At 32.8% G+C, this 20,854-nt stretch overlaps 2 protein-coding genes and 1 pseudogene across 2 annotated transcripts; all 3 read left to right on the forward strand.

Moving 5' to 3' along the window:
• Positions 1-3,521: 3,521 nt before the first annotated feature.
• LOC25489441 (sugar transport protein 5) lies at positions 3,522-6,746 on the forward strand. Its single transcript, XM_039831453.1, has 4 exons — positions 3,522-4,078; positions 4,498-4,817; positions 5,129-5,758; positions 5,985-6,746. Exons 1-4 carry the CDS (start codon positions 3,946-3,948, stop codon positions 6,423-6,425), a joined length of 1,524 nt encoding a protein of 507 aa, XP_039687387.1. The 5' UTR covers positions 3,522-3,945; the 3' UTR covers positions 6,426-6,746.
• A 4,917-nt stretch (positions 6,747-11,663) lies between these two features.
• LOC25489445 (sugar transport protein 5-like) lies at positions 11,664-14,141 on the forward strand (annotated as a pseudogene).
• A 4,055-nt stretch (positions 14,142-18,196) lies between these two features.
• On the forward strand, positions 18,197-20,518 carry LOC25489446 (sugar transport protein 5). Its single transcript, XM_024779714.2, has 4 exons — positions 18,197-18,488; positions 18,618-18,937; positions 19,234-19,863; positions 19,973-20,518. Exons 1-4 carry the CDS (start codon positions 18,347-18,349, stop codon positions 20,411-20,413), a joined length of 1,533 nt encoding a protein of 510 aa, XP_024635482.1. The 5' UTR covers positions 18,197-18,346; the 3' UTR covers positions 20,414-20,518.
• Positions 20,519-20,854: the final 336 nt, after the last annotated feature.

Raw genomic sequence — 20,854 nt, forward strand, 5'->3', positions numbered from 1 at the left:
CCTTCCAAAAACCGAAAGTCAGTCCCGTCTCCCTTGCACTTCCAAGGAGAGTTCACTATGTAATATCTGATTACAATTGCTCACTACTAAACATAGTAAGAGACTTCAAATTGCTCAAGCACAACTGCAAGAGACTTCCTATGCTCCTGAACACAATCAACAGTCTTCTATTGCTCAAGCACAACTGCAAGAGACTTCTGAATTCAAACAGAATTACAAGAAAAATGTTTGAGGTTGAACACTTGATATACAATAAGTGGTGTTCACAATAAAAATCAGATACAGACTCTTAAGACTCTAGAATTTCTAAGATATGAGCTTTGATAAGAAGTTCTAAGTGAACTTTGAATGCAGAACAATTTCAACAGAGTTTTGGCTCTTTTAATTCTTGGTATTGTTCTATTGAAACTCTGAGTCTTCACTCTTTTATATAGAGGTGTGAAAGAGACGTTGAATTTCCAGGACATTCAAAATAGAGTCGTTTGAAGCTTTTGATCAATCACCAATGATCCTTTGCCTGATATGGTTATTGTCCTAAGAAGGATCAATTTCAAATGCATTCCCATTGTGAAGGAACATTGTTGCAGGCATAGCTGTTTTTCTTGTCTTGTAGCAGAGACAAAATAGAGTATTGGAGGTAGTGGTTGTACACTTCGTACAAACGTACTTTGTCAACGCTCTTTTGAGGAACAAGCATCCAATGCGTTCAAATCCTTTCAAAATAGCCGTTGCTTCACTTTTCCAGTCTTCTACAATCCTTAGACAAGGTTGAATCCCATAAAACAACTTTTGAAGCCTTAAGTTGCATCCTCTGATGAACTACAACTTTTGGTGATTTTTAGCTTCTGATAGACTTGCTTCTGATGAACTCGCTTCTGACGAACTTGTTTCTGATGACGTCATCACTTCAGGAGCACTTTGTCTTCAGGAGCGCCTTATCTTCAGGAGCAGTTTTCTTCATATGTTTTAAACTTCCTTTTTGTTGATTCCTTTGCTCTTTATTGTTCTTCCAAGACCTTTTTAAGATGTCAATTTTTTGTCTATAGTCCTGTACACTTGAACAAATATTAGCATATTCAATTGACTATTTTGAATACCTTGTTATCATCAAAACTCTTAAGGGTTAATGTTAAACACATTTTGTTCCAACACTTTGAGGTTGGATCTATAACCCAATTTTTTTTCTTCAGATTGAGGTTTATGAAAAGTGGAATCTTATTTTGCGCATGAAGGGGAAGTTTTTGTCGACTTCATAGCGCTAACTAAATTTTATCGCCTAAATGGATATGGTTTAAAGTTGCGGTCGCAGATGCTACTATGGAGTGAAACTACAATTGCACGCATTTTGGTTGTGGTTTTTGTATATAAATGTTAGTTGTTAGTATGTTATGTTAGTTTCCAAGACGTAGCTCAAGTGATGGGCCAAAGACATTTGAATGATTGTGAGCAGGAGAATATTAACTTTGTCATTCACAAATAAATCCTAATATAAAAAAATTATTATTCTTATATCTAATATTATTAAGATGAGTATAATTTTACATTATTATTCTTATGAATAAATTTTGTAAATTTAAAATTTAAGTTGTTTTTGTTCAAATTGTTCATTTTTAAAGAAAAATAAATATCATATTATTAGTTTAAATCCTTGAAAAAAAAGTATTATTAGTTTAAATGTAGTAAAATAAATCTAAAATATCAACTACCTTAATATTGTAATTATATAAAAAAAATATTAAAATAAATACAACAGCTCAAGAATTACCTGTGGGCGTTGAAGAGGCAATTGAAGAGCATTAACTAGTGGGCGTTTTGCATTGTTTATGCTTGCAGCTGTTGATGAGACTATTGTAGAGACATGCACTAAGAGGAAGGACTATTTGTTGAAATGAGTAGTCAATTACTTTTTTTTTTTGAAAGAAGAGTATTCAATTACTTGTACAACTTTTAATTGAAATGAAAATACATACCAGCAAATGAGTATTATTTATTTGACTTTAATTTGTCTCTCTCATAGTTTTTATGATGTGTCATGCTTTGATTGGATGAGACCATATCCTATTTGTTGGTCATGAGACCAACCAAGAATTGCTAGAATAGTTATGCAGATTTAGTAGTCGATGATGACACTCACCGCATTGATGTCGCCGGAAACAACAACTAAGATGGAGACGATGACGACGACGACAGTGACAACCTTGGTCTCGCCGGAAACAACAAAATGACGACGAAGACAACATATACGACGATGACGATGACGTGATAATTCCATTCTTTTCGGTGAAAAATACAACAACATTAACGAGACCCTTAGATTCTTCTTCTCCCCTTCCATACAATAAATCAAATACACAATGTTCAAAACTTTCAATTTTCCAAAATATAATCTGCTTCTTATATTGATCATCGAAAAAGTGATTCCGGAAATAGGGTTGAGTTAATTTATTTATGTGAATTTTGTCTCGTTGTCGTAACTAAGATCACACCCTTTGTGCTTACCCATTATGCTTGCCGTTGTTGTCGTCGTCATCTCTATTGTCTTTATGGTTGATGTTTTCGGCAAGGCCATCGTTGCCGGCGTGGTCATCCTTGTCCTCTCCACACTCGGTGGCATCACAACACAGTGACACACTTTCTCTCTCTTATTTTTTTTTTCTTCACAAATTTTCTTTTTTTCTTTTTTAATGACTAATTCTCTCTCTTCGTCAGTGTCATAACATACATTCTTGGAATTATATTTTAATGCATATGACTAAGTACATGTTTGCTTCTGCGTTATACAAACCACGTTTTCCATAAAATCACACAACTCACATGTTAACGCAAAAGCTTCAAATGCTAGCTTATACTTCTTCCGTTCTAAATTGTATGACATTTTGGACATTTCACACATATTAAGAAATGCAATTAATATTGTGTGGAAAAGAGATATTATGAGTTGTTTTACAAAATTGTCTTTAATAAATAATATGAGAAAAATAAATGAAAGAATTGAAAGAAGAGAGAGTAATAAATAATTAAAGTTATAATAGGAAAAGTAACATTAATGTTGCATTGGTATTTTAAAACGACATAAATTTTGAGACAAATTTTTTTCCCTAAAGCGACATATAATTTGGGACAAAGGGAGTAAAAATTAAGTCAAATTTGCTTTGGAAATCTCGCAGACCTGCGTTTGTGGTTGCAAAACAAACAAGAGGGAAACTCCAAATCATTTCCCTTTCATGTTTTGCAAAACAACGAAAAATAAAGTCAAGCACAACTGGTTTTTCTCATAAATGTTGGGGAGTAGGGGATGATGGGCCTGACTAATTAATGCACACCAATTATGTGAAATAAGTGACAGAGTGAGCACACAAAAAGAAAAAAGTCCTACCGCATAGTCAACGCTTCAAAGTATATAGTTGTATTGACCACAAAGTGCCACGATTCTTTTTCTTTTCTAACCACCAATCTTTGATGATTTTGTTGAAATGGTTTGGTGATGAATTGGTGATATTACGTTAAGAATATCAGATTGGATTGGACATCAAAGGCTTACTCGTGCCTAACATTTTAGCAATATCAATCTATTAGCTTATCGTAACGTGTAAAGTTTACTAAATTTATTCATAGAAATAACATTTCTTAATGAAAAAGGAGAATTTAAAATATTTTAGAGAACCTTTATAATACAATGGTTAATAAGTATTTGCATGTGAATTTAATCTCATCCTCACGATATCTTTATTCCCCGTGTTGCCATGTATGTCAACATCAAGCGAGGACAATGACATTTTGTTTTGTTTTCCAAAAATGTGTTTGCATTGTTAGTTAGAGTGTTGGAATTTGGATTAAGTAGTTATTATTTTTCAGCATCACTAACTTTTTTTCCTCTGAGCTTTATCTATACTCCTAGGTAGTAAGAAGAGCTTGCAGATACACAGACACAGGAGAAGGTTGAAAATGGCAGGTGGAGGGTTTGCCATTGATGCACCTTCCAATGGCTTTGATGGAAAGATAACACTCTCAGTTATCATTACTTGTATCGTTGCTGCATCTAGTGGACTCATTTTTGGATATGACATTGGGATTTCAGGTTTTCTTCCTTTTTGTTTTTTCATTATAAAGTATCCAATTAGACCATGTTTTTTGCTTTCTAAAGTATCTTGTATTCTGCTACATCAATCATTGCTCAAAAATTGAATGATTTGATCATATAACTCGAGAATTAAACTCGACTCAGCAAGGTGTTTGTTTCTGTAGAAAATTCTAAAAAAATTGTACCTATAAAATGTCAAAATCATTAAAGAAATTAACATAATTGCACAAGCTTAATCATCCAATTTAAAACTATTATAGTAGAACAAATCTAAATAGGTTTTGGACAAAGTCTAATTGCATTTTAATCATGATGCTATACATTATTTTTACATTTTATCTTCAAAATGTACTTGGAGAAGAACCAAAGTCATAAAGCTCACCCTTTTTACTAATGAAAAATGTTATCAAATTCAGGAGGTGTTACAACAATGGTGCCATTTCTCAATAAATTCTTCCCAGATATTCTAAGAAGGGCAGCTGGTACTGAAGTAAACATGTACTGTGTGTATGACAGTCAAATGTTAACATTATTTACGTCTTCTCTATATCTTGCTGCGTTAGTGTCAGCTCTTGTCGCTAGCAAAGTCACTGCAGCTATCGGTCGGAAAAACACCATTATGTTGGGTGGTGCCATCTTTCTTGCTGGTGCTGCTATTAATGGAGGTTCTGAAAATACTGCTATGCTCATCCTTGGTCGCATTCTTCTTGGTTTTGGGGTCGGTTTCACTAGTCAAGTAAGGGAACATATACAATTAAACACATTTGTTAATCGTAGTCCAACTTCGTCAACAATATAAAATTTCTATTGTACAAAACCAATGAGACCATTTCCCCCTTATTTAATTTAACTTTTAGCCGCAATTTTAAATAGCAATGTTGCCGCGATGCTTGTTCTTAAAGAGAATTGTGATCAAATATAGTTGTATCGTGGTCACAGGGACATAAAAATCATAATGTTGTGGTTCAAATTTTGATAGCATTCTTTATTTAAAATTTTTCAACTAAATTTGCTTGCTATATGTATTACATGATGCAATTGGAAAAGGCGACTCCACTATACCTTTCTGAAATCGCTCCACCAAAATGGCGAGGTGCTTTCAGCACAGGCTTCCAATTCTTCTTAGGAATTGGTGTGGTTGCTGCAGGTTGCATAAATTACGCGACTGCCAAGCACACATGGGGCTGGCGACTCTCTCTTGGACTAGCAGTGGTGCCTGCAGCCGTGATGACAATTGGTGCCTTCCTCATATCCGACACACCCAGCAGCTTGGTTGAACGTGGCAAGATAGACCAAGCCAGGAAAGCATTGCAGAAAATCAGAGGATCCTCCATCGATGTTGAGCCGGAGTTAGAAGAACTCATTAAGTGGACAGAAGTTTCGAAATCAGTGCAAGAAGAGCCATTTATGACCATATTCGAGAGACAATATCGACCTCACTTAATCATGGCATTTGCAATCCCATTCTTTCAACAGTTTACGGGAATCAACATTGTCGCTTTCTATTCACCAAATCTCTTTCAATCCGTGGGTTTAGGAAACAATGGTGCTTTACTTTCTGCCGTTATTCTTGGACTTGTCAACCTTGCTTCTATCCTAGTCTCAACCGCTTTTGTGGATCGGTTTGGTCGAAGATTCTTGTTCATTGCGGGTGGCATTCTAATGCTTGTCTGTCTGGTAAGCAAATTAAGCAACCATATGTGTATAATATTATTTATATTTATTTATTGTTCTAGTATTTTCATACTCTCAACTACTAAAAAAATGAAATAACTGCAGAAAGGTTGCGGTACTAATGCTTTTTCCGTCTCTAAATTTTCGTCCTTATTTTAATTTCTCCGTCTAGTCGTTATACCTGTGTTATTGGTACTAATAATTATAATTTGTGTTGACACTTTGAAAGATCGCGGTGTCTGCTTTGCTAGCTTTGGCGACTGGTGTTGATGGTGCAAAGCACATGTCAAAGGGAAATGCAACATTGGTATTGGTTTTACTATGTTTCTACGCCGCAGGTTTTGGTTGGTCTTGGGGTCCACTCACCTGGCTAATTCCAAGTGAAATTTTCCCCTTAAAAATCAGAACAACTGGACAAAGTATAGCAGTTGGTGTACAATTCATAATCTTGTTTGTGTTATCACAAACATTCTTGACAATGCTATGCCACTTCAAGTTTGGTGCTTTCTTGTTCTATGCATTTTGGGTTGCAGTGATGACTCTATTTATCATTTTCTTTTTGCCTGAGACCAAAGGAATTGCTTTGGAGTCAATGTATATTATATGGGGCAAACATTGGTATTGGCGGCGGTTTGTTAAAGGAGATGTTGACAAGGACAATCTTCCATGAAGAAAATAGTTCAATCACTTCATATTCTATGTAAAGTTATTTGTATGCAAATTGATTATAGGTGTTGGCTCTGCTACACTTCTTATAGATATGAAAATAATTGCTTGAAAGATCATATTAGTGTATTATATAAGTTTATGTAATCCCTTTTTAGTTAGAGTTCAAGTTGATGCTTATGGCTTTCAAAGTTTATGATAAAAACTTAGGTTTAGTCTTTTGTGCAGAGGTTATTATCAAGGATAAAATGCAGGGTTTGTTCTGTTCTGGTGGAGGCTGTTATTTTGAACAAAAGCTTCTATACATATTGAGAACTTATAAGAGCTTATGTAAGTAAGGCAAATATAATTTGGCCTTTTAGAATTTGATATTTTGATGTTTTTGAGCTGACTGTATTTCTGTATGTAACCAATCACTAGGTGTGTAGCCAAACTCTATTTTGGCTAATCTTTAGCATAAGACTAGTCTCTTGCAATATAATAACCAATACAATTATTTTGTTAAAACAAATTAGACTTAAATGTATTTTCGCTCGCTCTATTTTGCCTAAACTAAATCTTATTGTTCCTAAACTAAAGTTTTAGTCCCCATATTTATAAATTGAGTTCATATGTTAAAATTTATGTATAGGAGAGGAGATGGCTTTCTGTAGTAAAAAAATTTGATTTGAATAGTTTCTACAATAAAAATTTCTGGTTTCATTTAACAAAAAAAATTCAATATATGTTAATGTGAATTTAGTAGGTATTTGTCAATGTCAACTATACGAATATACCGTGCATTTTGTTTGTACTTCATCTGTCTCTGTTCGTCTTATGTAGAGTTCGAATTTTTAATAAATTTTTCCTGATTCAAAAAAAAAAAAACTATATGAATGACTTTCTATGATTAAAAAACTTATTTGAATGGTTGACACAACAACAATTTTCGTTTCATTTTCTCAAAAAAATCGTTTCATTTAACCAAAAAAAAATTCATTATGTTAATGTGTATTTATTAGGCAAATGTCAACGATATGAATGCCTTTCTATGATAAAAATTTGATCTGATTTGTTTTCCAATAACAGGACACGTGGCATTGGCATTGTTAGGGCATTTTAGGTTGCCACGTGGATTAGCCATTGGTTATGTTCAAATGTATGTATAGTGGATGGATAGTGTATTTCCCTAAAATCAATTTCCTATCCCGCTATTCCAAAACCGTGTCTTGCTCTCATAACCGGTCTCACTCTTTCATAATCTTAAAATCAATTTTACTGTTAATTTTAATTTCTCAAGCACTTCAATCAATATCTTCCAAAAACTAGATTTAAGATTTCTCAAGCTCTTCAATCAATTTCTCAAGCTCTTCAAGGTATGCTTATCTTCCCTTCAGATTCGAGGAAACTCAGTTTTTTTTTTTTTTTTTTTTTTTTTTTTTTTTTTTTTTAAATTTCTCAAGCTTTTTAAGGTATCACCATTCACTCTCTCTATTACAATATGTATTCTCTTCAACAAATCAACCATGTTTCCATAAACTTGTACCTGATTCTTAGTTCAATTTTAGGATTTATTTTATTTTACTTATTAAGGTTTTTGGTGTGCTTAACTACCTAGACCTGGATTCACGTTTGCTGTTGAAATGTAGTGGCGGGTTTTTGCTGTTCCAATTGGGTGTACATTGTGGTTTGTGTTATATTAGGGTTTTTATTGATTTGTTATGTATTGACTGGTGCTAGTCACAACCAATACCAAAATTGCCCTCTTCATGTAAATTTTTAAAAACCCATCTTTTATGATCATTCTGAACCCTTACCCTCTTTCATCCACAAATCATCATAGATGTGCAACCAATATCTGAATCAACATCTTTGTTATTGATCTGTACTATATTCACAAAGGTTAGTGAATTTCATGAATTTCATTTTCGATGAGTTTCTATTTGTTTATTGTTTGTTTTGGTATAAGATATGCCTGTCAATTTGATTTTAAGTGAGAGGTTAGTGTAAATTAAGTTTACGTGTATGTATATAAAAGGGGTTAGTGTAGTTTACATATGTAGGTTAATGTAAATTCAAGTTTACGTATGTTCAATTTAGGTTAGTGTAAATTCAGTTTACTTACATTCAATCCAAGTTAATGTAAATTAAGTTTACTTATGTTCAATTTAGGTTAATGTAAATTTAGTTTACGTATGTATATAAGAGGTTAGTGTAAATTCAGTTTACTTACGTTCAATTTAGGTTAATGTAAATTAAGTTTATTTACGTTCAATCTTGGTTAATGTAAATTAAGTTTACTTATGTTCAATCTAGGTTAATGTAAATTCAGTTTACTTACGTTCAATCTAGGTTAATGTAAATTAAGTTTGTAAATTCAGTTTACTTACGTTCAATCTAGGTTAATGTAAATTAAGTTTACTTATGTTCAATTTACTTTAATGTAAATTTAGTTGATTTGAAATTTTTATTTTAGTTAAAGGGTATATTAGTCATTCTGGGGTGTAACTTGTTTTTTTTGGGGTGTGACTAGCACCAATCTTATGTATTTGGGTGTGAATTATTTGGGTGCGAACTATTTGTATTCGGTTTTTATGGCTTGCGTCGCAACTTGTGTGGAGGCTGGTTAATAAAATTTGTTGTTTAAAAGAACGATTTGTGATTTGGGGGAATCTTGATATATATTGTTAAATTTTGATCTTTCATTTAATTGAGTTATGAGTTTTTTTATATGATGTTGAACTATTGTAGTTTATGTTTATCGGTCTATGTAACTTTGTTTGTAATGGGACAGAAGGGGGCAGAAGGCTTGGCTTGATGACAGTAGTTTCAGATTGAATTTATCATTTGGTGTTGTAAAATTGATGGATGAGGGGATTGAATTTTTGTTTGTAATGTAGGAATTTTAGGTGCTGTGTTGCTTCGGTGGGTGGATTGTTTTCTTTTTCCTTTGTACTGTTTGAAAAGAAAAAAAAGTCTATGTAACTTTGTTGTGTTTTGTGTTGTTCATGTGTGATGATGATCTTTTTAACATTTGGTCTATTTTAGAGTTAAAAGACCTTTTAGAATGTTTAGTTGTTAATGTCACAAATTATAAATTGTCCAGTTTCTTTGCAAAAATGATTGATTGTCAATTGGTTAGCACTAAGAAATGAGAAAAGAAAAGAGAGCGAAAATGATATGTCCATTGATTTGATCTGTTTACTCTTGAATTATTAATTTTTATTTAAATCAAATATGTATTATTGAATATAAATTTTAGGATTTGAATTTATCTCAAGCTCGTTAAAAAATTAATTTTGTGGCAATTTTGTAAAAAAAAAGCTTATAAATCTCGCCCGAAAAGCGTGGTAAATATTTTAAAGCAAATTAAATTATTAATGTTGTGGCAAATAAGCCCATAATCGTTTGAAAAGTGTTGAGCATTGAAATTTAAAAGTCATCATTGAATATAAGGGTTTGCTTAATTTCGTTCGAAAATCGTTGGAAAATTTAACTTAAATCTGTTAGGTATCTGAATAACATAATATTATAGACAACTAAGATGAGAAAATCGTTGGAAAATTTAACTTAAATCTGTTAGGACCAACCAAGAATTGCTCAAATAGTTAACCCCTACGGATTTAGTAGTCGTCAACCCACATATAGACATCACCGGAAACAGCAACTAAGACGGAGACGATGATGACGACGACAGTGGCAACCTTGGTCTTGCTGGAAACAACAAAATGACGACGAAGACAACATATACGTTAATGACGACAATGTGATAGTTCCATTCTTTTTAGTGAAAAAAATCCGTTATTTGCATCCAAAAAACATTATAACAACATTATAGAGACCCTTCGATTCTTCTTCTCCCCTTCCATACAAATACACAATGTTCAAAACTTTCAATTTTCCAAAATATAATCTGCTTCTCATATCTGATCATTGAAAAAGTGATTATGAAAATAGGTTTGAGTTAGTGTAATTATGTGAATTTCGTACTCACTGTCAAAACTAAGACCACACCCTTTGTGCTTACCCATTATGCTTTCTGTTGTCGTCGTCGTCATCTCTATTGTCTTTATGGTTGATGTTTCCGGCGAGGCCATCGTTGCTGGCGTGGTCATCGTTGTCCTCTCCACACTTGGTGGCATCACAACATAGTGACACACCTTCTCTCTCTTCTATTTTTTTCAAAGATTTTCTCTTTTTCTTTTTTAATGACTAATTATCTCTCTTAATTGCTTGTGATGTGTCATGCTTTGGTTGGATGTGACCAAATCCCATTTGCTGGTCATGTGACCAACTAAGAATTACTTTTAGTTGTCTGCCTTCGTCGCTGTCATAGTACACATTCTTGACGACTAAGTACATGTTTGCTTCTACGTTTTACAAACCACGTTTTCCATAATACCACACAACTCACCAAGTTAACGCAAAAGCTTCAAACGCTAGCTTATAGAAATCATGACAGTTTTGCTTTGGAAATCCTGCAGACATGCATTTGTGGTTGCAAATTCCAAATCAAACAGGCACTAAAACAAACAAGAGGGAGCTTTCATTTCCCTGTCATGTTTTGCAAAACAACGAAAAATAATTTTTTTTTTTCATAAATGTTGGGAGGTGGGGGATGATGGGCTTGACTAATTAATGCACACCAATTATGTGAATATGAGTGACAGAGTGAGCACACAAAAAGAAAAAATCCTACGAGTTTCTTTTCTAACTAACAATCTTTGATGTTTTTGTTGTAATAGTTAGCCTAACATTTTAACAATATCAATCTATTAGCTTAACGGTAACGTGTAAAGTTTATTAAATTTATTTCTAGAAACAACATTCCTTAAAATATAAGGATGATAGTTTTATTCTTAGGTATTTAGAAAACGATCTTTGATTTAATATTAAAATATTGGAAATTGCTAAATGTTACGGGAGATTCTATGCAAGAAAAGAAAGAATCATGTGTGGCATCGTGTAATTCTTTTTCAAATAATAACCACCCCTATCCCATGTATGGTTAGCCAGAACTTAATTGGTCAAATCCCCTATTTTTATGGATTCTTATATTTCTTGCGTATATAATTCTTACTAAATAGCATTGCACTAAAATATTTTAGAGAACCTTTATAATATGATGATTAATAAGTATTTACATGTGAATTTAATCTCATCCTACACCAAGCGAGGACAATGACATTTTGTTTTGTTTTCGAAAAATGTGTCTGTTAGTTAGAGTGTTAGAATTTGGATTTAGTAGTTATTATTTTTCAGCATTACTAACTTTTTTTCCTCTGAGCTAATTTATCTATACTCCTAGGTGGTAAGAAGAGCTACTAATTGGAAAGCAGATACACAGAGAGGACAAGGTTGAAAATGGCAGGTGGGGGATTTGCCATTGATGCACCTTCGAATGGCTTCGACGGAAATATAACACTCTCGGTTATCATTACTTGTATCGTTGCTGCATCTAGTGGACTCATTTTTGGATATGACATTGGGATTTCAGGTTTTCTTCCTTTTTGTTTTTTCATTATAAAGTATCCAATTAAAATGTCAAAATCATTAGAGAAATTAACATAATTGCACAAGCTCAATAATCTTCAAATTTAAAACTTTTAGTAGTACAATTGGACAAAGTCTAATTGCATGATGCTATACATTAGTTTTACATTTTATCTTCAAAATGTACTTGGAGAAGAACCAAAGTCATAAAGCTCACCCTTTTTACTAATGAAAAATGTTATCAAATTCAGGAGGTGTTACAACAATGGTGCCATTTCTCAATAAATTCTTCCCAGATATTCTAAGAAAGGCAGCTGGTACTGAAGTAAATATGTACTGTGTGTATGACAGTCAGATGTTGACGTTGTTTACGTCCTCTCTGTATCTAGCTGGGTTAGTGTCAACTCTTGTAGCTAGCAAAGTCACTGCAGCTATCGGCAAAGTCACTGCAGCTATCGGTCGAAGAAATTCCATCGTGTTGGGTGGTGCCATCTTTCTTGCTGGTGCTGCTATTAATTGCGGTTCTGAAAATATTGCTATGCTCATCCTTGGTCGTATTCTTCTTGGTTTTGGGGTCGGTTTCTCTAGTCAAGTAAATGAACATATACAATCATACACATTTGTTAATAGTAGTAGTTCAACCTCGTCAACAATATAAAATTTTCTATTATACATAAGCAATGAGACCATTTCCCCTTTTTTTAGTTTAACTTTTAGCCGCAATTTTAAATAGCAACGTTGCCGCGATTCTTGTTCTTAAAGATAATTGGGATCAAATATAGTTGTATCGTGGTCGCTGGGACATAAAAATCATAATGTTGTGGCCCAAATTTTAATAGCATCCTTTATTTAAAATCTTGCTACTAACTTTTAACTTAATAAACCTTGTTTAAAATAAATTTGCTTGCTAATTGTATTACATGATGCAATTGGAAAAGGCGGCTCCACTATACCTTTCTGAAATTGCTCCACCAAAATGGTGAGGTGCTTTCAGCACAGGCTTCCAACTCTTCTTAGGAGTTGGCGTGGTTGCATAAATTACGCGACTGCCAAGCAAACATGGGGCTGGCGACTCTCTCTTGGACTAGCAGTGGTGCCTGGAGCCGTGATGACAATTGGTGCCTTCCTCATATCCGACACACCCAGCAGCTTGGTTGAACGTGGCAAGATAGACCAAGCCAGGAAAGCATTGCAAAAAATCAGAGGATCATCCATTGATGTTGAGCCCGAGTTAGAAGAACTCTTTAAGTGGACAGAAATTTCGAAAGCAGTGCAACAAGAGCCATTTATGACCATATTTGAGAGACAATATCGACCTCACTTGGTCATGGCATTTTCAATCCCATTTTTTCAACAGTTTACAGGGATCAACATTGTCGCTTTCTATTCACCAAACCTCTTTCAATCTGTGGGTTTAGGAAACAACGGTGCTTTACTTTCTGCCGTTATTCTTGGACTCGTCAACCTTGCTTCTATCCTAGTCTCAACTGCTTTTGTCGATCGGTTTGGTCGAAGATTCTTGTTCATTACGGGTGGCATTCTATTGCTTGTCTGTCTGGTAAGCAAATTAAGCAACCATATGTGTATAATATTATTTATATTTATTTATTGTTCTAGTATTTTCATACTCTCAACTACTAAAAAAATGAAATAACTGCAGAAAGGTTGCGGTACTAATGCTTTTTCCGTCTCTAAATTTTCGTCCTTATTTTAATTTCTCCGTCTAGTCGTTATACCCGTGTTATTGGTACTAATAATTATAATTTGTGTTGACACTTTGAAAGATCACGGTGTCTGCTTTGCTAGCTTTGGCGACTGGTGTTGATGGTACAAAGCACATGTCAAAGGGAAATGCAACATTGGTATTGGTTTTACTATGTTTCTACGCCGCAGGTTTTGGTTGGTCTTGGGGTCCACTCACCTGGCTAATTCCAAGTGAAATTTTCCCCTTAAAAATCAGAACAACTGGACAAAGTATAGCAGTTGGTGTACAATTCATAATCTTGTTTTTGTTATCACAAACATTCTTGACAATGCTATGCCACTTCAAGTTTGGTGCTTTCTTGTTCTATGCATTTTGGGTTGCAGTGATGACTCTATTTATCATTTTCTTTTTGCCTGAGACCAAAGGAATTGCTTTGGAGTCAATGTATATTATATGGGGCAAACATTGGTATTGGCGGCGGTTTGTTAAAGTAGAAGTTGAAAAGGACAATCTTCCATGAAGTAAATATGCTGCATAAGATTAGCTGTGTATCCAAACTCCATTTTGGTTAATCTTTAGCATATATTCCGAATAAGACTAGTCTATTGTATTAATCAATACAATTATTTTGTTAAAAACATTAGACCTAAATGTACTTTTAGTCTCTCTATTTTGTTTAAATTAATGTTTTTTTCCGGTCAAGTAGCCTAGTGTCTGGAACTCGCACATTTTAAATGTAAAAAAGTGAGATGTATTTCTAAATCGAGTTTTTGGTTGCATGTTTCACAATTTTTAGGATTTCCCACCCAATACCAAATTTTGAGGGTTTTATTATGACATTTTTACTGACCAATTAATAAAAAGAAAAACTAATAGTAATGTAATTTCAATTTTGAATGTCTTTTTTTTTTTTTTTTTTGAATAGCATCAACTTGCCTATATGAGAGTTGCATTGATGAATGTTTTCTTCTTCTTTTAATGTCGATATATTAGAGTGGCATTGCTGAATAATATGTAAATCTTAAGAATATTTCTAACTTTAATAAGCTATGACGATTCAACTCGCCTAAAGTCGTAAACTTCTACTTTAAAAGAATTATAAGAAAAAACAGGATTTAATCATGGCTTGGTATGGATGCAAATGAAACAATGCTGAAATAATGACAACGACTTGAAGGAAATAAATCAAAACTAAAAGTTTAAAATTGAATGACACTCTTTTACCAATTCTTTTCAATAAATTAAAAGGAATTGAAGCTGATTTTGTTGACAGATTGAAAGGAAACCGATAGTGATAGCTGCCTTTTATACGATAGCCAAACCAGATTATCTGCGGCCAACACTTTACCTTACGCGTTCACGAGAAAATCTAAGTTTTAAGCCAACATCACTGCGTCAACCCAATTGAGTTTTTTTTATGGTCGTTGATTTAAGAACATACTGTCTAATTTTTAACATAATTATTAATTTGTTTTGAAATGAAAACTATCGAAAGTTAAAATTTTGAACTACTTGATCTTATATTTCAACAACTATAAATGTGAAAACTGTAAACGGTTTTTGCAGGAACGCTGATCCTAATGGATAGGAAGTTGAAAGTTTCGGCAACTTTTTATTTTATGTTAAAAACGTCAGCCCCTGCTCTTGTAGCTACAGATTTCCTTCACAATAAAAAAAAAAAGTAGCTACAAATTTGAATTCTAATTTTTAGGTATACTTTTGACAAAAAAAAAAAACAATATTCATTCATTTGATATAATACATTATACATCAATTCAATACAAATTTAAAGTCTCTAAAAACAAAAATGATGAATTTGCAAACAAACACTTATCATCCATGTTAACAACATAAAACGACACATTACATACGCCTACAAATATGAATATATTCAAGCCACTAAAAAACTCAAGTTCCCGGATCCGCAACGTTGACGACACAAAAGTCATTGATTTGATTTGTACTTGTTCAAAACTAATCTTTTAAGCTGAATCAAATAACACCCAATCTAAGAGGGAAAATAAAAAACACCGCACAAAGACGAGAAATCAAAATAAACAAAGCCGTTTTAGAAGATAAAATCACGAAAACAAACTAAAGAAAATTGAACATTATGTGAAAATAACTTTTTTAACTAAAAGAAAGGAAAACAATTCGGAGTGGTAATTTCAGATCAAAATTGACCGTAAATTGCCCCTCTTTGATAGATCAACAAGAAAAAAAATTGTGACGGCTAAGATTTAAAAAAGGGAAGAAAGAGAGATAGTTTTTTTAGGTATTTAATATTTGATATCATTATCCTCTTTTTAATTTTTTTAAGGAAGGATCAATTTATTTTATGAACCTTGAATTGGTACAATGGTTTCATAATCACGGAAACGCCAAAACTCTTCTCAAATATTTTACTAACACTATTGGATTTCCAGATTTTTTAGTGGAGTTCGAATCCCGAACACTCCATTTTTCTATATTTAAAAATTTGTGAGCTCTTCTCACTAGGATCCTTGACAAAAAAAAAAAAAAAATCAAATTTAGGGAGAATTGAGAAGAGTCGAATTAAAAATAAACTAAAACTTTAATTAAAGTAATAGAAAATTATTAAAGTAAAACTTTTATCTTTTCGATGGTTAAATATGAATTTAGCTTTTGATTTTTATTTTTGTTGGCTCAACTCTCCTCAAAGTTTGAGTTTTGTCACTAATAATTTTATTCTTGTTCTTTTATTTTTGTTATAACGTTGATTTTGTTCTATGACTATTGTAATTTCTTGAATTCTATCATTATTATTATGCTGGTTGGGATTCTTAGTTGGTAGTAATATATTTTATTTTGCAATAGGAAATATACTTATATTTAAGATCGAAATATAATTGAAAAAAATAAATAACATTTCATTAAAAACTAAATATATGACATTCTAAAAACAAGATTGAGTGTGTCCAATTAAATATCCTAAATCATGTCTTATTGCCGGTCTTGCGCTGGAATTTGGAAGATAAAGCTTAGTGGGCGAGTGACCAAGTAAACACAAACTTTTGAATCAAGAGTATTTGAATGAGATAGTAAAGACTCTCTTTTAATTTGTTTGTAAATGTAATAGATTTAGATCTTTTGAAAGAAAATTTTATCTTTTGTTATGATTTCATCTGACGTAAAGGATTAATCTGTATAGTTACACGCGAATGATACTCTATTAAAAAATACAAAATTTAAAGCCTTTAACCGAATGGTGTACTATGAGTTGACCCGTACAATTTTGATTCATTCCTATTCCATGAGGGTAGTCATTGTCAGATCTTAGTAAAGGAATAACGACTGGATTTGATTTAGTTATTTATTTAAAAATTAAAAATAAACTAATAATTATAAGAATTATTATTTTTTAAACAATTTCAAAACATGCAATAATAGAAAACTTTTTTTTCTCTGCTTGTTACTTTCATGCTAATTTTGACATTTCTAGTAATAAAACTGGCTTTCGAAAGAAAATAAAATAAGTCTTAATAGTAGATACTTTATTTGTATAAATATAAGCAAGAGTTTGATACACACTCAAAGCTAAACAAACAAAAAAAATATACAGTCAATAAATCACAACTAATCATATGTACGACTTTAAAACTATTTATTATTAAAATCAAATAATATCAATTCTATGACAATTATGATTGATTTACGGTGTAAATTTTTATTTTTTTTTGGTCAAGTAGCCTAGTGGCTAGAGCTCACACAATTAAATTGTGGAGAAGTGGAGTGTCCGGGGTTCGAACCCGACCCCTGCATATAAAATGCAATATCCCTACCAATTGAGCTAAGTTCACGGGAATAAAATTATTTACACCAACGCAACATATGTTATAAATCTTAAATAATAAAAATAATATTTATTTAAATTAAATGAGACTGCAATAGCTTACAGGTTAAACCACCATCGTATAGTTGAGTTGGCTTAAGAATGTAATTACTAATATTGTATTAAATTAAACCCATTAATAGTCAACTAACAGGACATCAATTACCTGATTGGACACTTAATTTCTGGTGTAATTATATAACCTTTGCTAGACTGTGCAATAGAAGACTTCAACCCTATATAGTGAATTGGTATTGAGTATTTGTGTTAGCGTATGGATTACATTTGCAAATGTCAAATGATGAAGTGTTAATTAGTTAATACCAACTATTTTTTTTCATAGGTTTTCTTTATATCAGATGTAATTTTATTTGATGCATCTCAGACATTAGAATATAAATATCTCTCCTAATCATGATTCAAATCTTGATTTGTCATATTGTGGAAGTATAACTCTTACCTCTATACCCACTCCTTGTTGGGAAACCATAGAAACTATCTATTAATAAAAGATTGAACAAATACAATCATATGTTACACACAAAAAAAAGTTGTCATCACATTTGCATTGCGTGCATGTGTTGTACTGAAGTATTATAATCAACTCTTGCTTAAATAATGTACCACAACTAGCAAAGCAAGTAATACATTAAATTTAATAATCAACTTGGTGTTATGATTAACAAGATTATCGCCTAATAGAATGACAATTCTATTATAGGAATAAAAAAGTCCTAGTATGTTTCATCCACATACATCTAGTTAAAGACAAACGACCATGCAAACCCTTAGCCTATAAATTAGTTGCCCTACTTCTAATTATGAGCACCCTAACCAGCACAGACTTAAACTAATTACTGAAATCCATAGAAGAAAAAAAAAAGGTATTTCAAAAATGGCTGGTGGGGTATTTGCTGTGGATAGTACACCAGATGCTGCTGTCAATATTGTTGGCAAGTTAACACTTTCAATCATCATTACATGCATCGTTGCTGCTTCCAGTGGTCTTCTTTTTGGATATGACATTGGAATTTCAGGTTCACTTTGTTACAAATGAATTGTGACACCTTATTATATTTATTAGACATAATTGAATTACATTAGCAATCAAAATTATTGTCGAAATTTATTCTCATGATTTTGTTGTGAAAATGTCGAATTTTCAGGAGGTGTCACAACGATGGTGCCGTTTCTTCAAAAATTCTTTCCAGATATTCTAAGGAAGGCAGCTGGTGCTGAAGTGAATATGTATTGTGTGTATGATAGTCAAACATTGACATTATTTACGTCTTCTCTTTATCTAGCTGGATTAGTGTCATCCCTTGCAGCTAGCAAAGTTACCGCGTGGTATGGTCGAAGAAACGTCATCATAATAGGTGGTGCTCTCTTTATTGCCGGTGGTGCTATTAATGGTGGTTCGGAAAATATTCCCATGCTCATTTTGGGTCGTGTTTTTCTCGGGTTTGGGGTTGGTTTCACTAATCAAGTAAGTCTACGGATGCAAAATACAATTTCATGAGATAATTAGTTTTTAATTTGATATAATATGACTAAAAATCATTAATGTTGTATTGAACTTTAAAAATGATAAAGTAAATAGAAACAAATTTTTTATGTAAAGCAGCAATGAAAAAGAATGGAGGGCGTAGTTTAGTATCCCTTCATGTTCGTTTTACCTATGCCTCATTATAAATCTTTTGAGATTTTTTCTTAACATTTTTTAAGACTCTTTTCAAATTTTCAATTAATTATTTCTTTTTATCACCATACTCATATTTTTAGGCTGCACCGTTATATCTATCTGAAATTGCTCCCCCAAAATGGCGAGGCGCTTTTAGTACCGGCTTTCAATTCTTTTTGGGAGTTGGTGTAGTCACTGCAGGCTGCATAAACTATGGCACCGCTGAGCACACATGGGGATGGAGACTTTCGCTTGGACTTGCAGTGGTTCCTGCAATAGTGATGACAATTGGTTCCTTCCTCATATCGGACACACCCAACAGCTTAGTTGAACGTGGTAAACTCGAGCAAGCTAAAAAAGCCTTACGCAAAATTAGAGGATCCTCAGTTGATATTGAACCTGAGTTAGAAGAACTTATTAAGTCAATAGAACTTGCAAAATCGGTTAACCAAGAGCCCTTTAAAACCATATTAAAAAGGGAGTATCGACCTCACTTGGTGATGGCATTTGCAATCCCATTTTTCCAACAACTTACCGGGATCAACATCGTCGCTTTCTATTCACCTAACCTCTTCCATTCTGTGGGCTTGGGACGTGACGGCGCTTTAATTTCCGCCATTGTACTTGGATCCGTTAGCCTTGTGTCTAACGTTATCTCTGCCGGTATTGTTGATCGATTTGGTCGAAGATTCCTGTTCATAACTGGGGGTATTATGATGTTTGTCTGCTTGGTAAGCGAAATAACAACCTAACTTACTATTTATTAAATTTATTTTCAGTCCTAACAAACTATAATATTCATGTGTCACCTACTAATTAAATTGTTTGAACAATGTGAAGATTGCTGTGTCCATTGTGCTAGCAGTGGTGTCTGGTGTTGACGGTACAAACGACATATCCAAGGGGAATGCAATATTAGTATTGGTGCTATTATGTTTATACTCTGCTGGTTTTGGTTGGTCATGGGGTCCTCTAACATGGCTTATTCCAAGTGAGATTTTCCCAGTAAATATAAGAACCACAGGACAAAGCATAGCTATTGCTATACAATTCATAATAGTATTTGTGCTATCACAAACATTCTTGACAATGTTATGTCACTTTAAGTTTGGAGCCTTCTTGTTCTATGCTGGTTGGGTTGCTGTGATGACTCTTTTTATTATATTTTTCTTGCCTGAGACTAAAGGAATTCCTTTGGATTCAATGTACACCATATGGGAAAAACATTGGTTTTGGTGTCGATTTGTTAAAGGAGAAGATCGTCAAGAAAATCATCCATGAAGTTTGTAAGTAAAGGATGAAAAATTATTTATGTTTTGTGTAAATTGTATAATTTGAAACACCATTTACCACTTTAAATATTAGTTATACTCCCTCCGTCCCAAATTGTATGACGTTTTGGGCATTTCACACATATTAAGAAATGCAATTAATATTGTGTGGAAATGAGATATTATGAGTTGTTTTACAAAATTGTCCTTAATAAATAATATGGGAAAGATAAATGAAATAATTGAAAGAAGATGGAGTAATAAATAGTTAAGGTTATAATAGGAAAAGTAACATTAATGTTGCATTGGTATTGTAAAGCGACCTATAATTTGGGACAAATCTTTTCTCCTAAAGCGACATACAATTTGGGACGGAGGGAATATATTTTATAAAAGTCAATGCCAATGTATCATATTCTATGCAAATTCTGTATTGACTTTATAAAAATTA

The sequence above is a fragment of the Medicago truncatula genome, chromosome 3 (genome assembly GCF_003473485.1).
Source record: "Medicago truncatula cultivar Jemalong A17 chromosome 3, MtrunA17r5.0-ANR, whole genome shotgun sequence".
Lineage (NCBI taxonomy): Eukaryota > Viridiplantae > Streptophyta > Magnoliopsida > Fabales > Fabaceae > Medicago > Medicago truncatula.

Coding starts and splice junctions, on each gene's coding strand:
- LOC25489441 (XM_039831453.1), top strand. CDS start 3,946: ATGGCAGGTGGAGGGTTTGCCATTGATGCACCTTCCAATGGCTTTGAT. Junction 4,818..5,128: donor GGGTCGGTTTCACTAGTCAA/GTAAGGGAACAT, acceptor CAATTGGAAAAG/GCGACTCCACTATACCTTTC. Junction 5,759..5,984: donor TTCTAATGCTTGTCTGTCTG/GTAAGCAAATTA, acceptor ACACTTTGAAAG/ATCGCGGTGTCTGCTTTGCT.
- LOC25489446 (XM_024779714.2), top strand. CDS start 18,347: ATGGCTGGTGGGGTATTTGCTGTGGATAGTACACCAGATGCTGCTGTC. Junction 18,938..19,233: donor GGGTTGGTTTCACTAATCAA/GTAAGTCTACGG, acceptor TCATATTTTTAG/GCTGCACCGTTATATCTATC. Junction 19,864..19,972: donor TTATGATGTTTGTCTGCTTG/GTAAGCGAAATA, acceptor AACAATGTGAAG/ATTGCTGTGTCCATTGTGCT.